Source organism: Nilaparvata lugens, chromosome X (assembly GCF_014356525.2).
Source record: "Nilaparvata lugens isolate BPH chromosome X, ASM1435652v1, whole genome shotgun sequence".
NCBI lineage: Eukaryota > Metazoa > Arthropoda > Insecta > Hemiptera > Delphacidae > Nilaparvata > Nilaparvata lugens.
Genome location: NC_052518.1, coordinates 100,747,938 through 100,767,720, shown reverse-complemented (window position 1 = coordinate 100,767,720; position 19,783 = coordinate 100,747,938). Strand labels below are relative to the sequence as shown.

General features: G+C 32.6%; 1 protein-coding gene across 1 annotated transcript in view; it reads left to right on the top strand.

Annotated features, from left to right (window-relative positions):
- The window catches only part of LOC111060297 (plastin-2), a 76,961-nt gene extending 59,349 nt beyond the window's left edge, over positions 1–17,612 (top strand). The window contains exons 8-9 of the mRNA XM_039442837.1: positions 4,686–4,787; positions 8,404–17,612. Coding sequence (XP_039298771.1) covers positions 4,686–4,787; positions 8,404–8,571 — 270 coding nt within the window. The 3' untranslated portion in view covers positions 8,572–17,612. The remainder of the gene's footprint in view (positions 1–4,685; positions 4,788–8,403) is intronic.
- The last annotated feature ends 2,171 nt before the right edge of the window (positions 17,613–19,783 follow it).

Genomic DNA, 19,783 nt, shown 5'->3' with positions numbered 1-19,783 from the left:
GTGAATCACTGTACACCCCGTAGCCAGATTTCCCTTTAATGAGAGAACTGTCTGTGTACCAGACAAGGCTACCTCTTTGAGATAGGGCCCTTCCTCAGACTTCTACTTCTCTCTGGAGCAGAATTTAACAGAGAAAAGTTTCAGATGGAATTTAATAGAGAATGCATTTATTCAAATGCTAATTAATATATAATTATTATTTAGCGAAAATCCTAGATAAATGCTGTAAATCACCCCGAAGACTTCTGCTACTGCAGACATTGACAACAGGGTTAACAGCTAGATAGAAATTCGATGAGAACTACTATCCAAAAATTAGTTGCCAGCCCGGGAATCGAACCCGGTACCTCCCAATTGCCAGTCAGGAATGCTTACCCTTACACCAAACTGACAATCTGGTTAAATAATAATTATATATTAATTAGCATTTGAATAAATGCATTCTCTATTTAATTCGATCTGTAACTGGTTGGCCGCTGTGGCTTTGCATAAAATGAGCGCTGCTATCCAGAGATTGTCAGTTTGGTGTAAGGGTAAGCATTCCTGACTGGCAATTGGGAGGTACCGGGTTCGATTCCCGGGCTGGCAACTAATTTTTGGATAGTAGTTCTCATCGAATTTCCATCTAGCTGTTCACCCTGTTGTCAATGTCTGCAGTAGCAGAAGTCTTCGGGGTGATTTACAGCATTTATTTAGGATTTTCGTTAAATAATAATTATAGAGAAAAGTTTAGTGAAAACCATCTACGTACTCATGACATCTGACGTCATTTCAAGCACAGGGTTGTGGCAACAGCTTTGGTGATTGTGCAGTGGCCTGTTCCGGACAGGCCTTCTCTCCATTGGCCTGCAACTTTCAGTCGATAGGCTGATTTTCGTGCTTCTGCCATTATATAAATGCTCAATGGCATCAAGCCAAGAGCAACTTCAAGAGTTGCTGACAAGCTGCTCCTGAAAGCTGCAGTGACTAGAAGTGTGCCCATCCTTTGTAGACTTGTGAGTTTGGCTGTGGCTGTACCCTGTTCACCAGACTAGTGATCCATTTATAACCTGAGACCTAATTACTGCCTTGTACAGCCACAGAGCTATGTGAGGCTTTATCCCCCACATAGAGCCTGCAAATCAAAAGCGCCCATTTTGCTTTATGCAGCTTCCAGGTAACTTGAAACATGTTTCTGGATCAATGAATACAGAGTGGCGAAGGGAAGCGTGAAATTTCGATTGTGACAATTTGCAGCTCATTGAATGAAATTGTTTTTTTTTCAATTATTGATTTATATATACATTTTTTTTCTATCATATTACTTATTATTATATTTAGATATTATTTCCTTATGTTGTGATGTAGATGCATTAGAATTGTATAGGAGGGTTAAGTGGGAGAGAGGGCCGGCTGCGCCCTAACTTCGCCCTCCAGCCTATCTATCTATCTATCTCATTAGACTCGGTGGTTGTTCGATTTTTTTTATAATTGATGTAAATGCATTGCTATTTAGTAATCATGGGTCGATGGATCTGGTTTGGAACGTGCAATAGCGATGGGATCACTTTAATAATAATTAATAATAATTTCTCTGATTGCCAATGAATTGCAATCAGAGGAGTTTATTGATAAAACATATACATAATTGTTACATTATACATACAAAATTGCTAATACTGAACATAGTTCTAATTATGATACCCCACTATAATAATATGTGTCGGGGTGATCATAATATTCTTTTCTAAAACATGTATAAAAAATTTAATTATTATTAACTTTATGAATATGGTGATAAAACTGCCGCACAGATAATATTTTGACAGCATTAAGTCACTGAGTCATAATACGCTGTGGGTTATCTTTAAAACAAGGTTCACCATACACGTCCTAAAACAATACATGAACTGAAGGGAAATATTTAAAACAATTGATGTAAATGCATTGCTATTTAGTAATCATGGGTCGATGGGTCTGGTTTGGAACGTGCAATAGCGATGGGAGCACTATGGTGATATAACTGCCGCACAGAGAATATTTTGACAGCATTACCACATTTTAAGGCTGTGCAAAGGCTAAAAATAAACTTTCTACTGGTGATATTTTTTAAAGTTTTTCGATGTTATCATCAAGCTATGAAAATGAAAAAGTTTTCTCAGGAAAAAAAATTATTGTGATCATTACTTTTTAACATAAAAGAGCCTAAAGTTTACATTTTTGGGGCAGAACATTTCAAATTCGGTAAGAGATAAATCCATGAGATTTGGAGGATAAATTCTTCATGGCATCCTTGATTGAATAAAACAAACATTTATTGAAAGTATCATTTTTGAGAAAGTTATTCAATTTACCAAAAATGACCTAAAATAACTCAGCTGAAAGTTAATTTTTAGTAAATTAGATAACTTTCTCAAAAATTGATATTTTCAGAAACTTTTTGTCTTATTCAATCAACAATACCATGAAGAATTTATCCTATAAATCTCATGGTTTTATCTCTTACCCAATTTGAAATGTTCTGCCCCAAAAATGTAAACTTTAGGCTCTCATATGTTAAAAAGTAATGATCGCAATATTGTTTTTTTCCTGAGAAAACTTTTTCATTTCCATAGCTTGATGATATACAAATCGAAAAACTATAAAAAAATATCACCAGCAGAAAGTTTATTCTTATCCTTTGCACAGCCTTATGTCATTGAGTCATAATACGCTGTGGGTTATCTTGATGGCAAGGTGCACCATACACGTCCTAAAACAATACATGAACTGAAGGGAAATATTTAAAACGAAATTTTTGCTATTCTCCAATATTTGCTACAGAGTTTCTATTGCATGCTGAGAACGCCTAATGAGAGAACATCTGTCTGATGTCAACTCTGAAAAGTGAATAGGTGATTTTCGACATTTTGATTGTAGGAACTGAAATGAAAACATTCTTTATCTGGTGGAGTTACGACTTTTTAGCTCACTCTACTTACTTACTTATCCTGGCGATACAGTCCGATGTGGGCTTTGGCCTCATCCACAATCTGCCTCCAAGCCTCTCTGTCTGCTGCCTTTTGCCTCCAACCTCTCTCTCCCATCGCTCTCAGGTCTCTCTCCACATCCTGCATCCATCGAACCCTCGGCCTCCCTCTTATTCTTACAGATTACAGTTTCTTATATAATATTCCCTTTTGCATTCGTTCATCGGCAATTATTTCAACATGGCGAAGCCACCCTATTCTTCTCGCCTTGACGAACCGTTTTAGCCCACTCTACCTTCTGTAAATGGCATAATGTATACATTTGAAATCTCATTCATTGAAATTCTCATTAATTCATTACAAATATCATCCCATTCCATTTGAAATATACCAGTTTAATCAATTTATTGGACGAAATAACATTATTTTAAAATGTATCGGTCCTTACACCACCCATAATGACTAGACCACACTCTTGCCAAGTGGTTGACGAGAGTGTGGATGGGATATACAGTGTATGTGGATGCTCGGCTCTCCACGCCTTAGACCAGTTATAGAATAGACACGGCCCATTGTATATTCATACTGAAAGTCGATGAAGCCAACATCTACTGCCATATCACCATATCGTGACGTTTGCATCGGATAGAAAACAATGTAAACAAACTGCAGAAAAGTTTTCTATCCGATGCTGACGTCACGATATGGTGATATGGCAGTACCGTCAAACCGGCTAATTTGGGACAGTTTTCAACTTTGACTTGAAATTCAGTTCCATTATTATTTTAATAGTTTATTACTCTTGTGCTCAAAACTTAGGTCTTTAATAATACTTCAAATATATTCATTCAATTTCATTATTATTCCAACCTGTTCAGAAAAAAAATGGTGTCCCAAGTTACCCGCAGAGGTTGGGTAACTTGGGACACCAATATAATTTGCCCGAAATAAGACAATTGAGTGGTTGAAGGCTAACTCGTGACATTAGATTTTGAATAATATGTTTCATATTCATACTAAAAATACTTCAACTGTAAAATAATTGAATAATAGATAAAATAATTGTGTTTAATAATTTAGTGTTCACAATAGAAGTTATTGAAGGCTCAATTTCTAGGTTAGTGATAGAAGATTGTTATGACTGTTAAAAAAGTATCTTAGCTGTTAATTAGATGTTCAAAACGTTATTAAATATTTTCAATGATGTATTCCCAACAAATCCACAATGCCAGAAGTCGGAATGAATTGCACAGACAGCTGGTAAGTTGGAATTGGAGGGAAGGGGTTGAACTGTCCCAAGTAAGACTACTGTCCCAAGTTAGCCGGTTTGACGGTAGATGTTGGCTGTCCAAGCCTGTCTATTCTATAACTGGTCTAAGCTCCACGCGAACTTCTCGACCTTCGCTTATCTGGCCGTAGCCCGCCTCGTCACGACAATACTCTGAATGAAGGCAAGTGAAGGCGAGCGCTGGCATAGTAGTCATCCACACTTTTACGCTCGACGTCATTTGTACGCACTTGACAAGAGTCAAGCGTAGACTTGTCATTTTTCCTTAGATTCTCAAATAATTTCATTTCTATGATTCCTTATCAGAATTCTACCACTGTCTCCATATTATTCTTTCTATTTTTTAGTAATTCATGTTTAATCTTGTATCAAACCAAATTCAAACTATTTTCCTCCAAACTATTTTTATATAATTATCATAATATTACAAATGTTATTTATAATTACAGGATTCTTCAGTCAAGGATGCAAGAGTAGTGATTGATTTGATTGACTCCATCAAACCTGGAACAATCAACTACGATCTTGTAAAGGACAGCGGTTCTGAAGAGGTAAGGTTATTAACTCAGACATACAAGTCGATTCACTAGAGATTTTGGAGTTCATTCACCTGAAAATAGATTAAAAAATCTGGTGTGGTACACTCACACAACTTTCCTTGCTCATTGAACTGTAAGCCTCATTCTTAAAAACGAGAATAATTTAGGGGAATAACATAATGACGATTGGCGGCAACATATTTGAAACTACGATAAGACTACTCTATATGTTTATATATAATTGTTTTCAGAGTACTTTTTCCTTTGAGTTGATTTTTTATAAGTCGTCAAAACAGCTGTTCTACAGATGAAATATCTGGACTATGTGTTCTTTTTATAAACTGCTCTACCTACCTACCTCATGCACGAGAAGGAGGTTACAAAGTCCATTTCTCAAGGATGGGGTGGACCCCCCCCATCAGTCTCCCAGGAAAAAGACTCATGCCAGTTGATAGAGCTATAAAATAACTATACAGGGTATGAATTTGAAAAAAAATCGGTCAAGTCAGTTTTGAGAAAATCGTGAAAAACATGGTTTTCAAGTCATTATCTGCCATTTTTCTCAAGAATATTACGTAGCTCCTGCAATTTTCTCAGAAATGAGCCTCATGTCAGTTGATAGGGCTTATGAATAACTTATCCATAGTATAAATTTGAGGAAAATCGTTGGAGCCGTTTTCGAGAAAACCGTGAAAAACATGGTTTTTTAGTAATTATCCACCGTTTTTCTCAATAATATTACGGAGCTCCTGCAATTTTTCCAGAAATGAGACTCATGTCAGTTGATAGGGCTTATGAATGGTATAAATTTGAAGAAAATCGTTAGAGCCGTTTTCGAGAAAAATGTGAAAAATATGGTTTTTTAGTAATTATTCGCCATTTTTTCCGCCATCTTGAATTGAATTTTATTGAATTTCTTATTGTCGGATCCTCATGGTATAAGGACCTTAAGTTTAAAATTTCAAGTCAATCGATTAATTAGAAATTAGGAGTTATCGTGTTCACAGACATACACACACACACAGACCAACACCCAAAAATCATGTTTTTGGACTCAGGGGACCTTGAAACGTATAGAAAACTTGAAATTAGAGTACCTTAATTTTTTTGGAAAGCAATACTTCCCTTACCTATGGTAAAAGGGCAAGGAAAGTAAAAATGAGAGAATCATCATCATTATCGATCTCCGTCTCAAGTTGCCCGGGTGCGGTTTACGATGAGAGAATGTGTATCAAAAATTAGAAGAACATATACAGGGTGGGGCAGAGCCGATTTACGAGTTTGGAAGGGTTATAAGTAATGAACCGTTCAATTCAGAAGAAAATCCTTAAATGAGTTCAATTTAGTTTGAAATGTAGTTTTATTGTTAATGTTTGAAAATTATATCAGTTAAATGGCAACCATTAGCAGCAATACACTGATGTAGCGTATATTTGAAGTTTTAAAACAGTGTGTGCATTTTGGCACACTGCGATTGGTAAGGCCTGGATGTCTTCTCTGATTCGCTCCTTTAGTTCTTCCAAGGTGTGTCGGCGATCTTTGAAAACTTTATTTTTGAGGTAACCCCATAGAAAAAATCGCAAATGCATAGACGGCAAAATATCAGAAGTTGAAAAATCATCCTCCATAGAAGGCATTGACAAGACAGAGGATCAGGAACGTTGTACTTCTATCTTTCTCCACTGCCATTATAACTATGGCCTCACTATAGACGGCAAAATATCAGAAGTCGAAAGATCTATGTGTGTGTAACTGACTAAGGGCCGTTTGCACAGTGTAAGTTTAAGCTAAAGCTTAAACCAAATCTGGATTTTTCTTTTTGATTTGAACTAAAATTCCGTTTGCACAGTATCAGTTTAAACTCTGTATTGAGTTTAAACTCTGGGAAAGTTTAAACCTCCAAAGCAGGAGGTTAAACCAAATAATTTGGATTAACTTTGACATCTGTAAAGATTTGATGGGGTGGGGAAACAGCTGATAGTAAATTATTTTTCGACGGTTGTTTTTATTGCTTCTGTGGACGATAATAATTATTTAGGTTATAGTGAATCATTATTTGAATAGGTATAAAAATAATTATTATAATGGAGGAATTGATAGTTTTTAATGTGATTGATAAAGATAACTGCAAAGAAATTTTAAAACTGAGAAAAATTGAACAAAAAACGAATGAGAATAACGGATGATAGAGAATTTTTTCAAAGGTTTTGCTTGAGTAAAGCAACTGCCAATTTAGTATTTGATTGAATAAACCACTTGATAGAAATTAATACAATTTTTAACAGTGGTTTTTGATTAGAAAACATGACTGAACACATAACTGAGATATTTTGCTTTCGAGAGATTTATAATAAACGAGGAATACCATAGTAGATTCAAGCGTAACAAAATAAATTGTTTATCTTACATTCTAAAATTTATTTTTTGGTGCCAATTAAACATAAGTTTTTGAAGAATTTCTTGATAGCTTTTCTCTTTTTTACCGTTCAGCTTACAGCTCTGTGGACTTTGAACAAGAAAATAGTAGCTACATAACCTCAATTTACTGATGGTAAACAAATGACAAATTTCCTGTAAAAATCAGCCTTCCTGATATTATAAACGATGACATTCTATTGCCAACTTAACACTAAACTAGTTTAACTTAAACTGGATCAGTAAATGCACTGAGAAAATCGATTCAAGTTTAAACTTTCAGATTAATTAAAACTCGATTAACTCAATCGAGTTTAGCAATCTATACTGTGCAAACGGCCCTAAGCAGTATTCGCAAATTCCATTCCTATCGGCGTTCTTCGTATTCAATGATTTATCACGTATTCATAATTTAACTGAAACAAATTTTTCGCCACACTGCAAAGAAAGCAGCTGTTTTCCAGTCCCTACATAGATCTGAAAGACATTGTTTGCAGACGACTCTCGTCTGACGTCAGAACAAGTTTCTTTCCGGCTAAGGCCGGAAAGAGTACGCTTTTTGAAAATTTTTGAAAATGTGTTTGGACAACTGTGCCATATGGTGCATTGTGTTCAGGAGGGTGAGATCGGAAATTTCCACCCCACTTTGAGTACCCTACGACGTCTGGTTCTTGAGATATGAGACATCAAAGTTTCCCCCCTTCCCTTTTTGAAAATGTGTTTGGACAACTGTGCCATATGGTGCATTGTGTCCAGGAGGGTGAGATCGGAAATTTCCACCCTACTTTGAGTACCCTACGACGTCTGGTTCTTGAGTTATGAGACATCAAAGTTTCCCCCCCCCTCATAAAAAATTCTTATTCCATTTATTATTCTTATGTAGCTGATGCCAGAAAGTTAGGCGGCTTCGTGGGTCACATGGTGTTACCTACTCACAGCTGATGCAATGCATCTATCTATTGCCAAGCTAGATGACAACTCTACTTGACAACATCAGCTGTTGGAACGCACAAGAGACCCACAAAACCGTCTAACTTTTTGGTGTCAGCTATACCTGTAGTGTGGCGAAAAATATCGTACGCGACTCTCAGAAAGGTTTTTATGGTATTCGGATAACATCCTCATACCGTAAACACTAACTTTCTGTGCTTGTAGCGTAATATACTATAGTGCACTGTAATGTAGAATGTAATGTGTTTGTTTTATTTGACAGGATAATTTGGCAAATGCCAAGTATGCTATCTCAATGGCTCGCAAGACGGGAGCCAGGGTCTACGCTCTACCTGAAGACATCACTGAAGTCAAACACAAAATGGTGATGACCATGTTTGCCTGCCTCATGGCCATGGACTATGTGCCCAACATGGATTCAAAACAGTAGTAATCATTATGATATTGAAATTTATAATTTTGTTGTTATTATATTTTATTGCTGGCCTGAATTGCATTGATAAGGCCAGTGCTTTTATATTATTTATATTAGTTATGTGTAAGTGCATGCATGTCTTCATTTAGTCTTCCAGGGTTTAAATTTTCATGTAAACCTTGTACAAACCATTCGATTTTCATGGGTTTGAGCGAATTTACACATTGCAATGAAATCTTTTTATTATATTTATTGTTATATTTTGATCCAACTCATTTATAATTTCTCATTTTACGTGTTATATTTTAGGATTACTTGTATCGTAATTTTCATTTAATTATATTTGACTCACTGTTCTGATAAACTAAATCAGTAATCATTTGAAATACTCATTAGTTCTATGATGAATGGTATAGCTAGTAAGTTATGTGATTAATTGTTTTGGTGTGAATTGAGAGCACATAAGTATGGTAGAGGCCATTTTATAGATTATGTTTAGATGGGCATTGAAATTAGCCAATAATATATTAACAAGACTGTCAAGTATCATTGATTTTTTGAATTGCGTCTTCCTTTCAAAACTACTATCAAATTTTGATGAATATTGTGTATCTTGAGGCAATAAATTGACAGATCAATTTCTTCAATAAAATGTCATCTTTTGCTTTCAAAGAAGTTTCAAAAATTAAGATTTTTGGTGTTAAAAAAATTGTGTTCCCCGTAGATCCTCCATGTAACTGATATAGTAATATTTACCCCAAATCAAATTTGAATTTGAGTCACTATTGCTTAGTAGCACCAATTGTAATCTAAGGTCACGTTGATCAGCTTGAAAGATGATGCAATATGGTTGATTTTCGTGGGTGCAATTTAGCTAGAAAGAGCATTATTTTTCTCAAATTATTGCCAAATGGTCTAGATGCCAAATAAACCATCTTAGAAGATGATTAGAGGTGAACAATAAAAATAATTGAAAGTAGTAAAATGACTTTTTTCATAGATTAGAGTGTTTCAACAAGTCATAGCTTTAATGCCAAGTATACAATACAATTATTTACAGAATTTAGATGGAACCTTTAGAATTCAAGCATTCCTTTACTCAGGTAAAATTAATAATCACGCCTGTTTTATAAATTGTCTAGTGCCTTATTAATGTTGTTTTGAGTCTAGTTCGTAATACAGTGGCTTATGGTACACTATTTTCAAGGTTCAGAAATGTGAATTTTCCATATTCATACTTTATTGATAAAATTATCTGCTAAAACTGGTTACAAAGGGAGTCCATTCTCGGGGAATAAACCTTGCTTGTGGTAGAGAGTTTCATAATAGTAAATTATGGAATTCAACATTTCCTTTTGCATTATTAGTAGATACAAATGCGAAACAATTTTTGTTTCTAGGTAATGAACCCAGAATAAAGTTATTGATTTAAATTAAATTATAGAGTCAACATTCCCAAAATGCATTATCAATAGAGAAAAAGAAGACATGAATATTCCAAAGCAATCTTAAAGCCTGATTTTATATGAGATATAATATTGATTTATATGGAATCAACATTTCCGAGATGCATTAGGCTATTAATAGAAAAAAGGAAGATATATGAAGATTCCAATACAATCTTAGAGCCTGATTTTATATGAGAACTTATACTGACTGTAGATTACACATTTCCAAACTTATATTTTCTTCCATAGAAATAGGATTGCTTATATACAGAGTGTTTCAGAAGTAGTGTCGAACATTTCAGGGTATTGTTCCTGGATGAAAAGAGTCTACAAATGTCGTATTTTAAGTGTCTAAAACTCAGCGGTTATCCTTATAGCTGTCATTTTGTTTTTCCCACTTAGGAATTTTTATCTCAAGAACGAAATGAAGTATTGATCTGAAATTTGGCATGAATATTAATGCTATAAACACTCAACTTTAAAAAATAAAATAGAAAATGTTTGATGTACATTTTCAAAATGGCAGCCATTTTAAATTTTTGATTGCAAATTTCACGAAAACCGTTCACTTTATAGAAAACTTAGAAGAGACAAAAAAAGTTAGCAAAATTTATCAAGATTTCAAGGATATTAAGTTTTTGACACTTAAAATACGACATTTGTAGTCTCCTATCATCCAGGAAAAATACCCTAAAATGTTCGACACTACTTCTGAAACACTCTGTATATTGTGTGTGTTGAATTTCGGATAAATTTTATACAAAATAAAATTTTGAATTTTGAACATCATAAGTTTGGATACCGTCAAGAAATGAGAGGATAGACTTACATTATTTTTCATTTGTTTTCTACCGATTTATGTACTACATACTACATTTATGACTAAATTTTTGATTTGATTTTATGTCAAGATTTCATAAATCTTTTCCCATTAATTCAAAAAATGATAAAATACATAAATAAAAATACATTTATGACTGAATTTTTGATTTGATTTTATGTCAAGATTTCATAAATCTTTTCCCATTAATTAAAAAAATGATAAAATACATAAATGACTGAATTTTTTATTTGATTTTATGTCAAGATTTCATAATTTTTTCCCCATCAATTAAAAAAATGATTGATTTATACTGTATATTGCTACATTTTTTGTAATTTCTATATTTCTAATCACAATCAGCATTTTTGGTAACAACTTTTCAATTTTGTAATTAAATACTTTCTAATGAAAACAATTTGAGTTTCTGTGGTAAGACTTTTTATATTTTTGTACTAAGGATGAAGTAATGTGTTGGTCTAATGGTGCTTGACATACATTTCTCCTATAGTGAGGTCCCCGTTATAATGGCAGTATTTGATGACATTGGTGTTGCTATCCTTGTCTATCATTCCACAAAACAGATAGCGCTGTCCTTTTCCAACTCCGCAACGTTGCCAGATCGGTTTTCAATAATGTAGAAATATAGATAGATAAATGTCTTCTATTTTCACTTAATAACATTACAAAAAGTGATGTGAGCGAAGTTGAGGCAATATAATAATGCATAATCACAGTATAATTAATTAACAGAATATATTATCTCATTTATGATTTTTTTGATTTAAACATCGAGAAATAAGTTTTCTTGACGAATCAAATATAATGTACTATTTTTGACAAGAATGAAAAGTTGATATTACATCAGATATACCGGTATCAGCTATATTCTATAGAACAATGGTCGCCAAACTTATGAGCCTGTGAGCTAGAATAGAATTTATAAATCTTCTAGTGAGCTACCAAGCAATATTAGACTTGAGAAAGTACAGCAAAATGAAATTTTCACACTTTTATTGCCTATAAAGATACATTTCTAGTGTTGAAATCTACTCATGTCATAGCAAAAAGTATAAAAAAGTTGAAATGTACATTTCAATGAGAGCAGTGGAACTCTTTATGGTCATCAAGTATTTTCTTGATGTTTGGAGTTTAGGCTGTAGCCGCCATTCTGATACAGTTGTCCAAATGTTCATCAGTCAGTCTGTTCCAATATCAATTTTTTATAAATTTCATACTTGAAAAAGATGCTACACACAAGTAAGTAGAGCTTAACATAGCAACTTGAATAATATTTGGATATTTTTCTTCGGGGACTTGAGGCCAAATATTTCCAGTTGTAGACAGTGATCTGAGAGACAGATCATTTTGAAAATCCACAAATTCCATTTCAACTGGAGCCTGATCTCCACAAAAATGTTTTACAATACAAGCTGCAAAATCTTCTCCATTGATCTCTGCGAAAGAGAGTTGATGAATTGTTCGATATGCTTTTAAAATCTTGAAATCGTTGATCAAACTGTTGTCTCAGGTCTGAAAGAATCGCAACGTATTCTTGATTATTGCTGCGGTGCTGTGGAGGATTTTTCTCGTCATTGATTTTCTTCAGACTGGGAAAGTGTTTTTATTCAAACTGGACGACATCCTTTTGCATGAGCATCTCTGTGAGTTACCAAAAACTACCCCACTAGCTACCGGTAGCTCGCGATCGACTGTTTGGCGACCGCTGATAGAAGGTAGTGGCAAGGCTGAAAATCGGCAATGCTTTCCTCCCATCTATCTCCACTGCCATTATAACTTGGACCTCACTATAGAATTTGTCGCTGCCTGTTTTCAATAACAAGTAAAATATTAGCCAATTTTTTGATACACAAGTTGTAATGAAATGCATAATTAGATTTAGACTAGATGATGAGTGTTCCACTACCATAAAATAAGTTAAGCTCTTAATATGTCAATTTAGACTTCTAATTAGAATTCTAATTTGCTTCCATATCTGTGCCATTACTTTGTACATAACTGCCAATACTTTTCCAATTATGTTTGTATCCACCTAAAATTGCTGCAAATCAACACACTCCCAGTAAGTTGTTTCTCATAATCTGTACATAGTCTATCTCCTTCAAACATTCAATATATTTCGTGTGATTTTATAATAAAATTCACATTTTCATGCAACTTTCATCATAAATAGTCTTGATTCTGTATTGATTATTGCTTAATAGTGTACATGTGTGTTTAATATTGTCCATATTTCTTGGGACTGAATTTATTGTACTCTTTGTTGTTCGAGATCCAAATTTAATTTCGCTAGCAAGTAATTCTCCTGAGATATCTGTTTTATATCTCTCTTTTCTGTTTAGGGCTACTTGTAATATAAATATAAATACAAATCTCAGTACCCTTTTCAAAAAAACTTTCAGTACTCTTTTTCAAAAAAAAATCAAAAAATTGAATGAATATCCGAAACGTCTTGTGATAAAATAATTCAAAAAAAGGGTACTAAGATTTGTATTTCTATTTATTCTGTTTTATATGATATGTTTAAGATTTATCATGATTCTGAATGATATCTTTTCGGCTTTTAACATTTATATCCCATAGAAATCGTTGATAACCTATTTAAAAAATTACTTTGTTAAGTCTTACTTAAGAAAATCACATTCCAATTATTGGAATTCACATGTTAATCTTGTATGTGTGTATGTGTTTGTGTCTGTCAAATATACAAGAAACTCCAGTTAGGCATGATGTGCTCTGATTAATACAATGGCCCATATGAATAAAACCAGAGCAAATGCTCATGAGCAAGAGCATGGAGCATAAGGTTCTGCTCATGAGCAAAAGGTAGAAGCAAAAGCATTTGCTCATTTTTATATGAATAAGCTTTACCTTATGCTCCTGAACTCTGGAGCAAATGCTCACGTATTTTAAAGATTTTTCATCAGCTGATTCGCTTTTGTAGCCTTACTTTGTTTTTATAGCTCATGGAAGCGCTAAATATGCAAGTAGGGGGCACCGCTTGTGTTTGCGTCGTCTGCTCTGTTTTCTATTTATGAATAGAGTTTTAGGTTAGTTGAGTTTAGAATTTTGAAATAATAGCGTGAAAAAATGTCATCTCTTTAATAATCTTCAGCATATTCTTATATCAATAGCCTTCTTATAATTGTCTACCCTCGATTAGACAACAGAAGTAAGTAAGTAAAGAAGTAAACTCTCATCTTCTTAAATGCCTATTTCCTATTTTGTGATGGCTATCTTTATATCAGCTATCTTTTGTAGGGATAATGGTGATATATATCATGGTTGAATCTAAAAAGAGTTTTATAGTTCTCAACTATTGTTTGTGATCGTATCTGGTATAGTTTCCTCTTCCTCGTACGAATTAGTTGTGCCATTTTACTATGAGCAAAAGGTGATAAGCTGCTCTAGACTAGACTCACCTTTTTTGAAGCATTTGCTTCAAAAGTTGAGCAAATGCTCTAGTTTATTCATACAATTTTGAGCAAAAGCTTCTACTTTTTTGATGAGCATGTGCAAAAGGTTTTGCTCACGTTTATTCATAGAAAATGAAGCAAATGCTCCATATTTTAGAAGTATAAGCAAATGCTCAACTTGATTCATATGGCCCATTATTACTGCTGAATATCAAAATCTTTGTAAATATGTAATATTGCTGTAAAAATGTCTAAACACTTGTACAACTTCCTGCCACTGATCACGTGATTTGGTGTTTAAACTTTATTCAGGTACTTAACGAATGTTTTTTCATTTCAGAGGGATGATCATATGATCGCTGTGTTTATTGTTGATGCTCATAGAGCATGGTTTTTGCAGTTATCACTTTGATACTGCTCGTTCTTACAAATAATATATAAATTTCTATTTAAAATTATTCTTAGGGTTTGTACGATTGGTCATGTAACTTTTGATATCTTTTTATATTGATAAAACTTTGTAAGAAAGTACTGTTTGTTATATAAGCGGTTTGAACAATGGCATGGCATAGTATACTTTAGATAAATGCAATTTTGTGTGTGTTGCATTCCTAAATAATTGTAACATAGTTTTGTTAAGCAATTAAATAATAATTACTGTGTATGTGATAGATTTTCAATGAAACAATCATCCATGGTTTGTTTGCTTTTGCCGCAGAATTCACAATACTCTGTGGTGAACAAAAAGTGCAATGGTTTATGAAAATAATCTTAGTTGATCTTGGAAAGGATAAAATTTGTGGAAATCTGAGACTTGATGCGATGCCAAGATGAGACATTATTGTCTTCAATTATGATGATAGTGATTGCAATAACTTTATTACTCCTCAATTGAGATGGATATAATTCTAAATGCTCTCATTCACTCATGTTTAATGAATTAGATTGAATAAGTCTTATATGAACGCCTAATTAGATTAGATCATGTGGAACTAACATTAAACCGTTTTCCTCTGGAATAACAATTTTCTTCAAATAATACAGTTAAAGAATATCAATAAAGAATATCAATACAGAACATCCAAATTATTAAAATGCAATCAAAAGTATAATTATTTCTATTATCTTTAGTGAGGACGTCATAATGGCAGTGTTTGATTAGCAATGGTATTGCTATCCTTGTCTATTATTCGACAAAGCAGATGGCGCTATCCTTTTCCAACTCCACAACGTTGCCAGATCGGTTTTCAATAATGTAGAATTAATAATTAACAAAATATGTCATCTGAATTATGAAACTTCATTATTAAATTATTGAAAAATATAATGTCTTGCTTGATAAAATATAATTGAATATTTTAAACGAGAATGAACAGTTAATATTACATCAATAAACCTGTATCAGCTACCGTCTATAGAAGGCATTGACAACGTTGAGGTTCGCCAACGTTGTTCTGCTATCTTTCTTCACTGCCATTATAACGTGGGCCTCACTATACGTCAAGTGTTTATTTTATTTATCCTCACAGAATATTCAGGAATATGAGCAAGTTTCTACTCTTGGAGATCATTTGATTGATTGAATCTCCACTGAAGAGATTGATTGATTGAGCAACAAAAATTCACTTATAATTATAAAAGAAAATTATTAATAAATTCTCGCGTCTAATTTTCTAAGCAATATAATATACTGATATCAAGCATAAGAGTTCAATAATGTAGTTCAAATTACTGTAATTAGAAAGTAGGATTAAATTTTTTGTTTCAAATCTATTAAAATTTAGTGTTTAATAGTGTGGATTAGTGAGGATGTTTATGGATAAAATTCTTGGAAAATCATGTGTTTTGTGGAGAATGTTTATAGATAATTCATGATTCATGTGGTTAGATAATTTTTTGCCGGGGTATGCTATTGAAAGTGTAGAATTATTCATCAAGTATGAGAAAATTTGTTTTAACCAAGGAAAACTACATTATTTTGAAGGAAACAAAAATGTAATCACTTGTGATGCAGAAATGGATATATTATTTCTCTCCAAGTAGCGTTTGTAAGAAGCTTGTAATGTACTCTAATTAGCTTTTATGAAAGATTCTTTGACTTGAATTTTCTTGGAAATCAAATTTTATTGACGGAAAATAAAAACATTTACTGCAAACTGAAACATAATGCTATATAGAGTATATTCAAAGTCGTTTGAAACTTGAAATTTGCAATTATACGTTTGATCATCTCATCAAATCAACCACGCATAAGCGCAAAGCTCATGTGGGGGGGTCATCCACTATAAGAAAATTAGATTGGATCAAATTGAATGAATGAGAAAGCTTATTCATTGAAAACTTTCTTTCTTCACCTGAAAAACATGATTTATTTCTTGCGTTATAACAATTTTCTCTTGAGCTTGTTGAAGGATCCTGGCTTTTAGTTTTATCAGATGCAAATCGTGCCAAATTTGTTTATTGAATTGTAAATTATACATCATGTTCTATTATCAATTTGGAGATCCTATATTCATTTAAATTAAATCATATAGAGAATTTAACAAATTGAGTACGGTGGGTACCTTTAAAATGTAATATTGTAACTTCAGTTTAAACGTTGAAGGTACTCAACTTTAGTACCTTTAAATCATTTTTATTGATTCAAAATTCTAGATTTGAGGTAAAATTCCGTAACTAAGTAACCTGATTATTTTGAAATATTTTTGGAAAAAAGGGTACTTGGATTTTAATTCCCAGGTATCCTTTTCAATTTGAATGACATAAGACACTTGTTTTATTGGATCACTGAATTGATAGTAACGTTATTGTATCAAAGCATGTTCGTTAAGACGTTTTCGTGAAGGTATTATAGTGATCAGTTATTTGCCGTTAATGTTTTATTTGCGCTTGAAAAGCATTAAACCAGTTTGTGAGTTGATATTTTCTATTTTTTCTTGTTGAAACATTGAATATATTTATTTGTGTTGCTTCAATATTTGAAATTTAAGCAGCATTTATTGATTCTAATTGGTTTCAGTTTTGTGTCTAATCTAGTTATTGAAGAATGAAGATTATTTTCTTTCTAAAGATTATTATGTACCCTATTTTACTCTGTATCAATATCAGCTTGTATGAAACAAAAACGTTCTCTTTCTCTTGTATAATATAGGCTATGATGGTATATGTGATGGTATGAGTACATTAGTACCGTAGTCTATTATATTAGTGGAAAATAAATTCAGGTTTTTTAATATCTAATACTTGATTAAACTGTGCTTTTATATATTATACTTAGTTCTTACAATAGAATTGAATTTACATCATATTTGTATACAAACTATTCAAATAAAATTTCTTAACTATGACGAAGTAAAGTGGTTGCTCTATCTTCTAAAACCCCAGATTTAAATTACTGCGGCTAGCTCATGCATGGAAAAAGGTAAAAAGCTCCAAGTAAATTTATCGCTTACTGTAATCAATAGTTATTAAAATATTCAACGTGTCTATAGTGAGGTCCATGTTATAATGGCAGTGGAGAAAGATAGCAGAACAACGTTGCCGATCCTCTTTCTTGTCAATACCTTCTATAGACGGTAGCTGATAATACAGGTTTATTTATGTAATATCAACCGTTCATTCTCGTTTAAAATAATAAATTATATTTTATTAAGCAAGAAATTACATTTTTCAATAATTTCATTATTAATTTTCTGAATTAAGATGAAATATTTTGTTGATTAATTATTAATTTTACATTGTTAAAAGAATATCTGACAACAGAGCAAAGCGAGAAAAAGATAGCGCTATCCGATTTGTTGAATGACAGACAAGGATAGCAATACCCATTGCTAATTAAACACTGCCTTTATAACGTGGACCTCACTATAGTAAACTTAGTTTTGAAATAAAATTGGCAAATTTTTTTTATCAGTTTTTATCTCATTAAGGTGCAATTCTTGAGTGACGACTGAGTCATCGTAATGGATTGAACCTATAAATTGGATAGACTTGATGATTTATTAGATGCCTCGTAAAATCAATATAGTAGCCAACACTTCTAATCCATCTGCCGCCATAACTCTCAAACAACATAAAAATCGAATTAATTTATGGGTTAGAATATTATTGTCGCTAAGGAATTACACATGTATCATGCGCATGCGTCATGCCAGTCTGCAACACTGCAGCTCATCTGAGATTTTTCATTATGTAGTCAGAGTAGATTATAAAAAACATCAGACATGTTCTGAACAAAATACTTTGGTTAAATCTTATTAGTTCTCAATAATACTTTATTATTAATGTTAGCTAATTGATGGTAGGCACTATTCGCAATTTCATTTTTTTCAAACTTAGTATAATAATACATTAAGTACTTGGCATATAATACTAGGCTACTTAATACTACCTACTTGCAATAGGTTGTCATTTTGAATCTTTAATTTCATCACAATTTTACAATGTGTATTTCCGATAAGTTATTAGATTTATTTAAATAAAATTTTGGTTATAGTTATAACAGTTCTCTTATTATCATTATTTATTTTCTAAAATACGGTAGTTTATGAGATGTATAAACTCAGTAACCTCTCAATAAAAATTGTTTAAAAAATTCACAATGTGTAAGAAATTGTGTAGGATACAGTAGTATTACCAGTACCAAAAATTGCTATATTATTGGCCTTTAAGGTACCATACACTATATGATTTTGAATTGAAATGCGAATTACTTTATAATATTTGTTATTTCCAATAAGAAATGGAACTTCCAATAAGTAATATAGGCCCAAATCTCTGAACAAGCTGAAGAGCAGTTAGCCTACTTATTATCATCTGAACACAATCATTGTAGAAATAAATTTCCCAAACCCCAGTTCTACAAAGATAACAAATTTTATGTATGTTCCTATTCTTGGATATTGTTTTGTTGAACTCTTTTCTTACGGTACTTTTTTATTTGTCTATATTTTGTTGAGCTTTCATGATTTACTTTCTGCTAACTATTTTATTGTTATCTGCTTGTTTTGCTGCTTGTATTATTTGTATTATTACTTACCCATCTATACTATTATTTTTATAAATTTCTCTTATATTGTTGCATGTTTTTTCTTTTTATTGATAGGCTATCTTCGTAAAGGTGAATGTGTGTGTACAGTTCAATAGCAGGCCATTTTATGTTTATATGAATATAAAACATGAGGCGTACAGACAAAATGTGAGGTAATAGGCAATATGTAAGTTTTGTTGATTAAAACTTTTCTTGGTAAGCTTTGACAGCATTTCTATTCAAAGTTTCAAATGATATCTCAAGTATGTTCTTATTCCGTTCACTATAGACTTTTTATCATGTTGCTATTATTATATAGTATTAAAAAATGACCGTTTAAAAGTGTCTATATTATAGAGCCAAGCTCTCTAGTGCTGCGCGATGGTAAGGCTGATGAGCCTTACTTATGATCATGAAATTGAACTTATATGAGCAACCCCCTGTCAATCTTTTGTGTATATCTTTACCCACACCGCTTTCTACTAGAAATTCC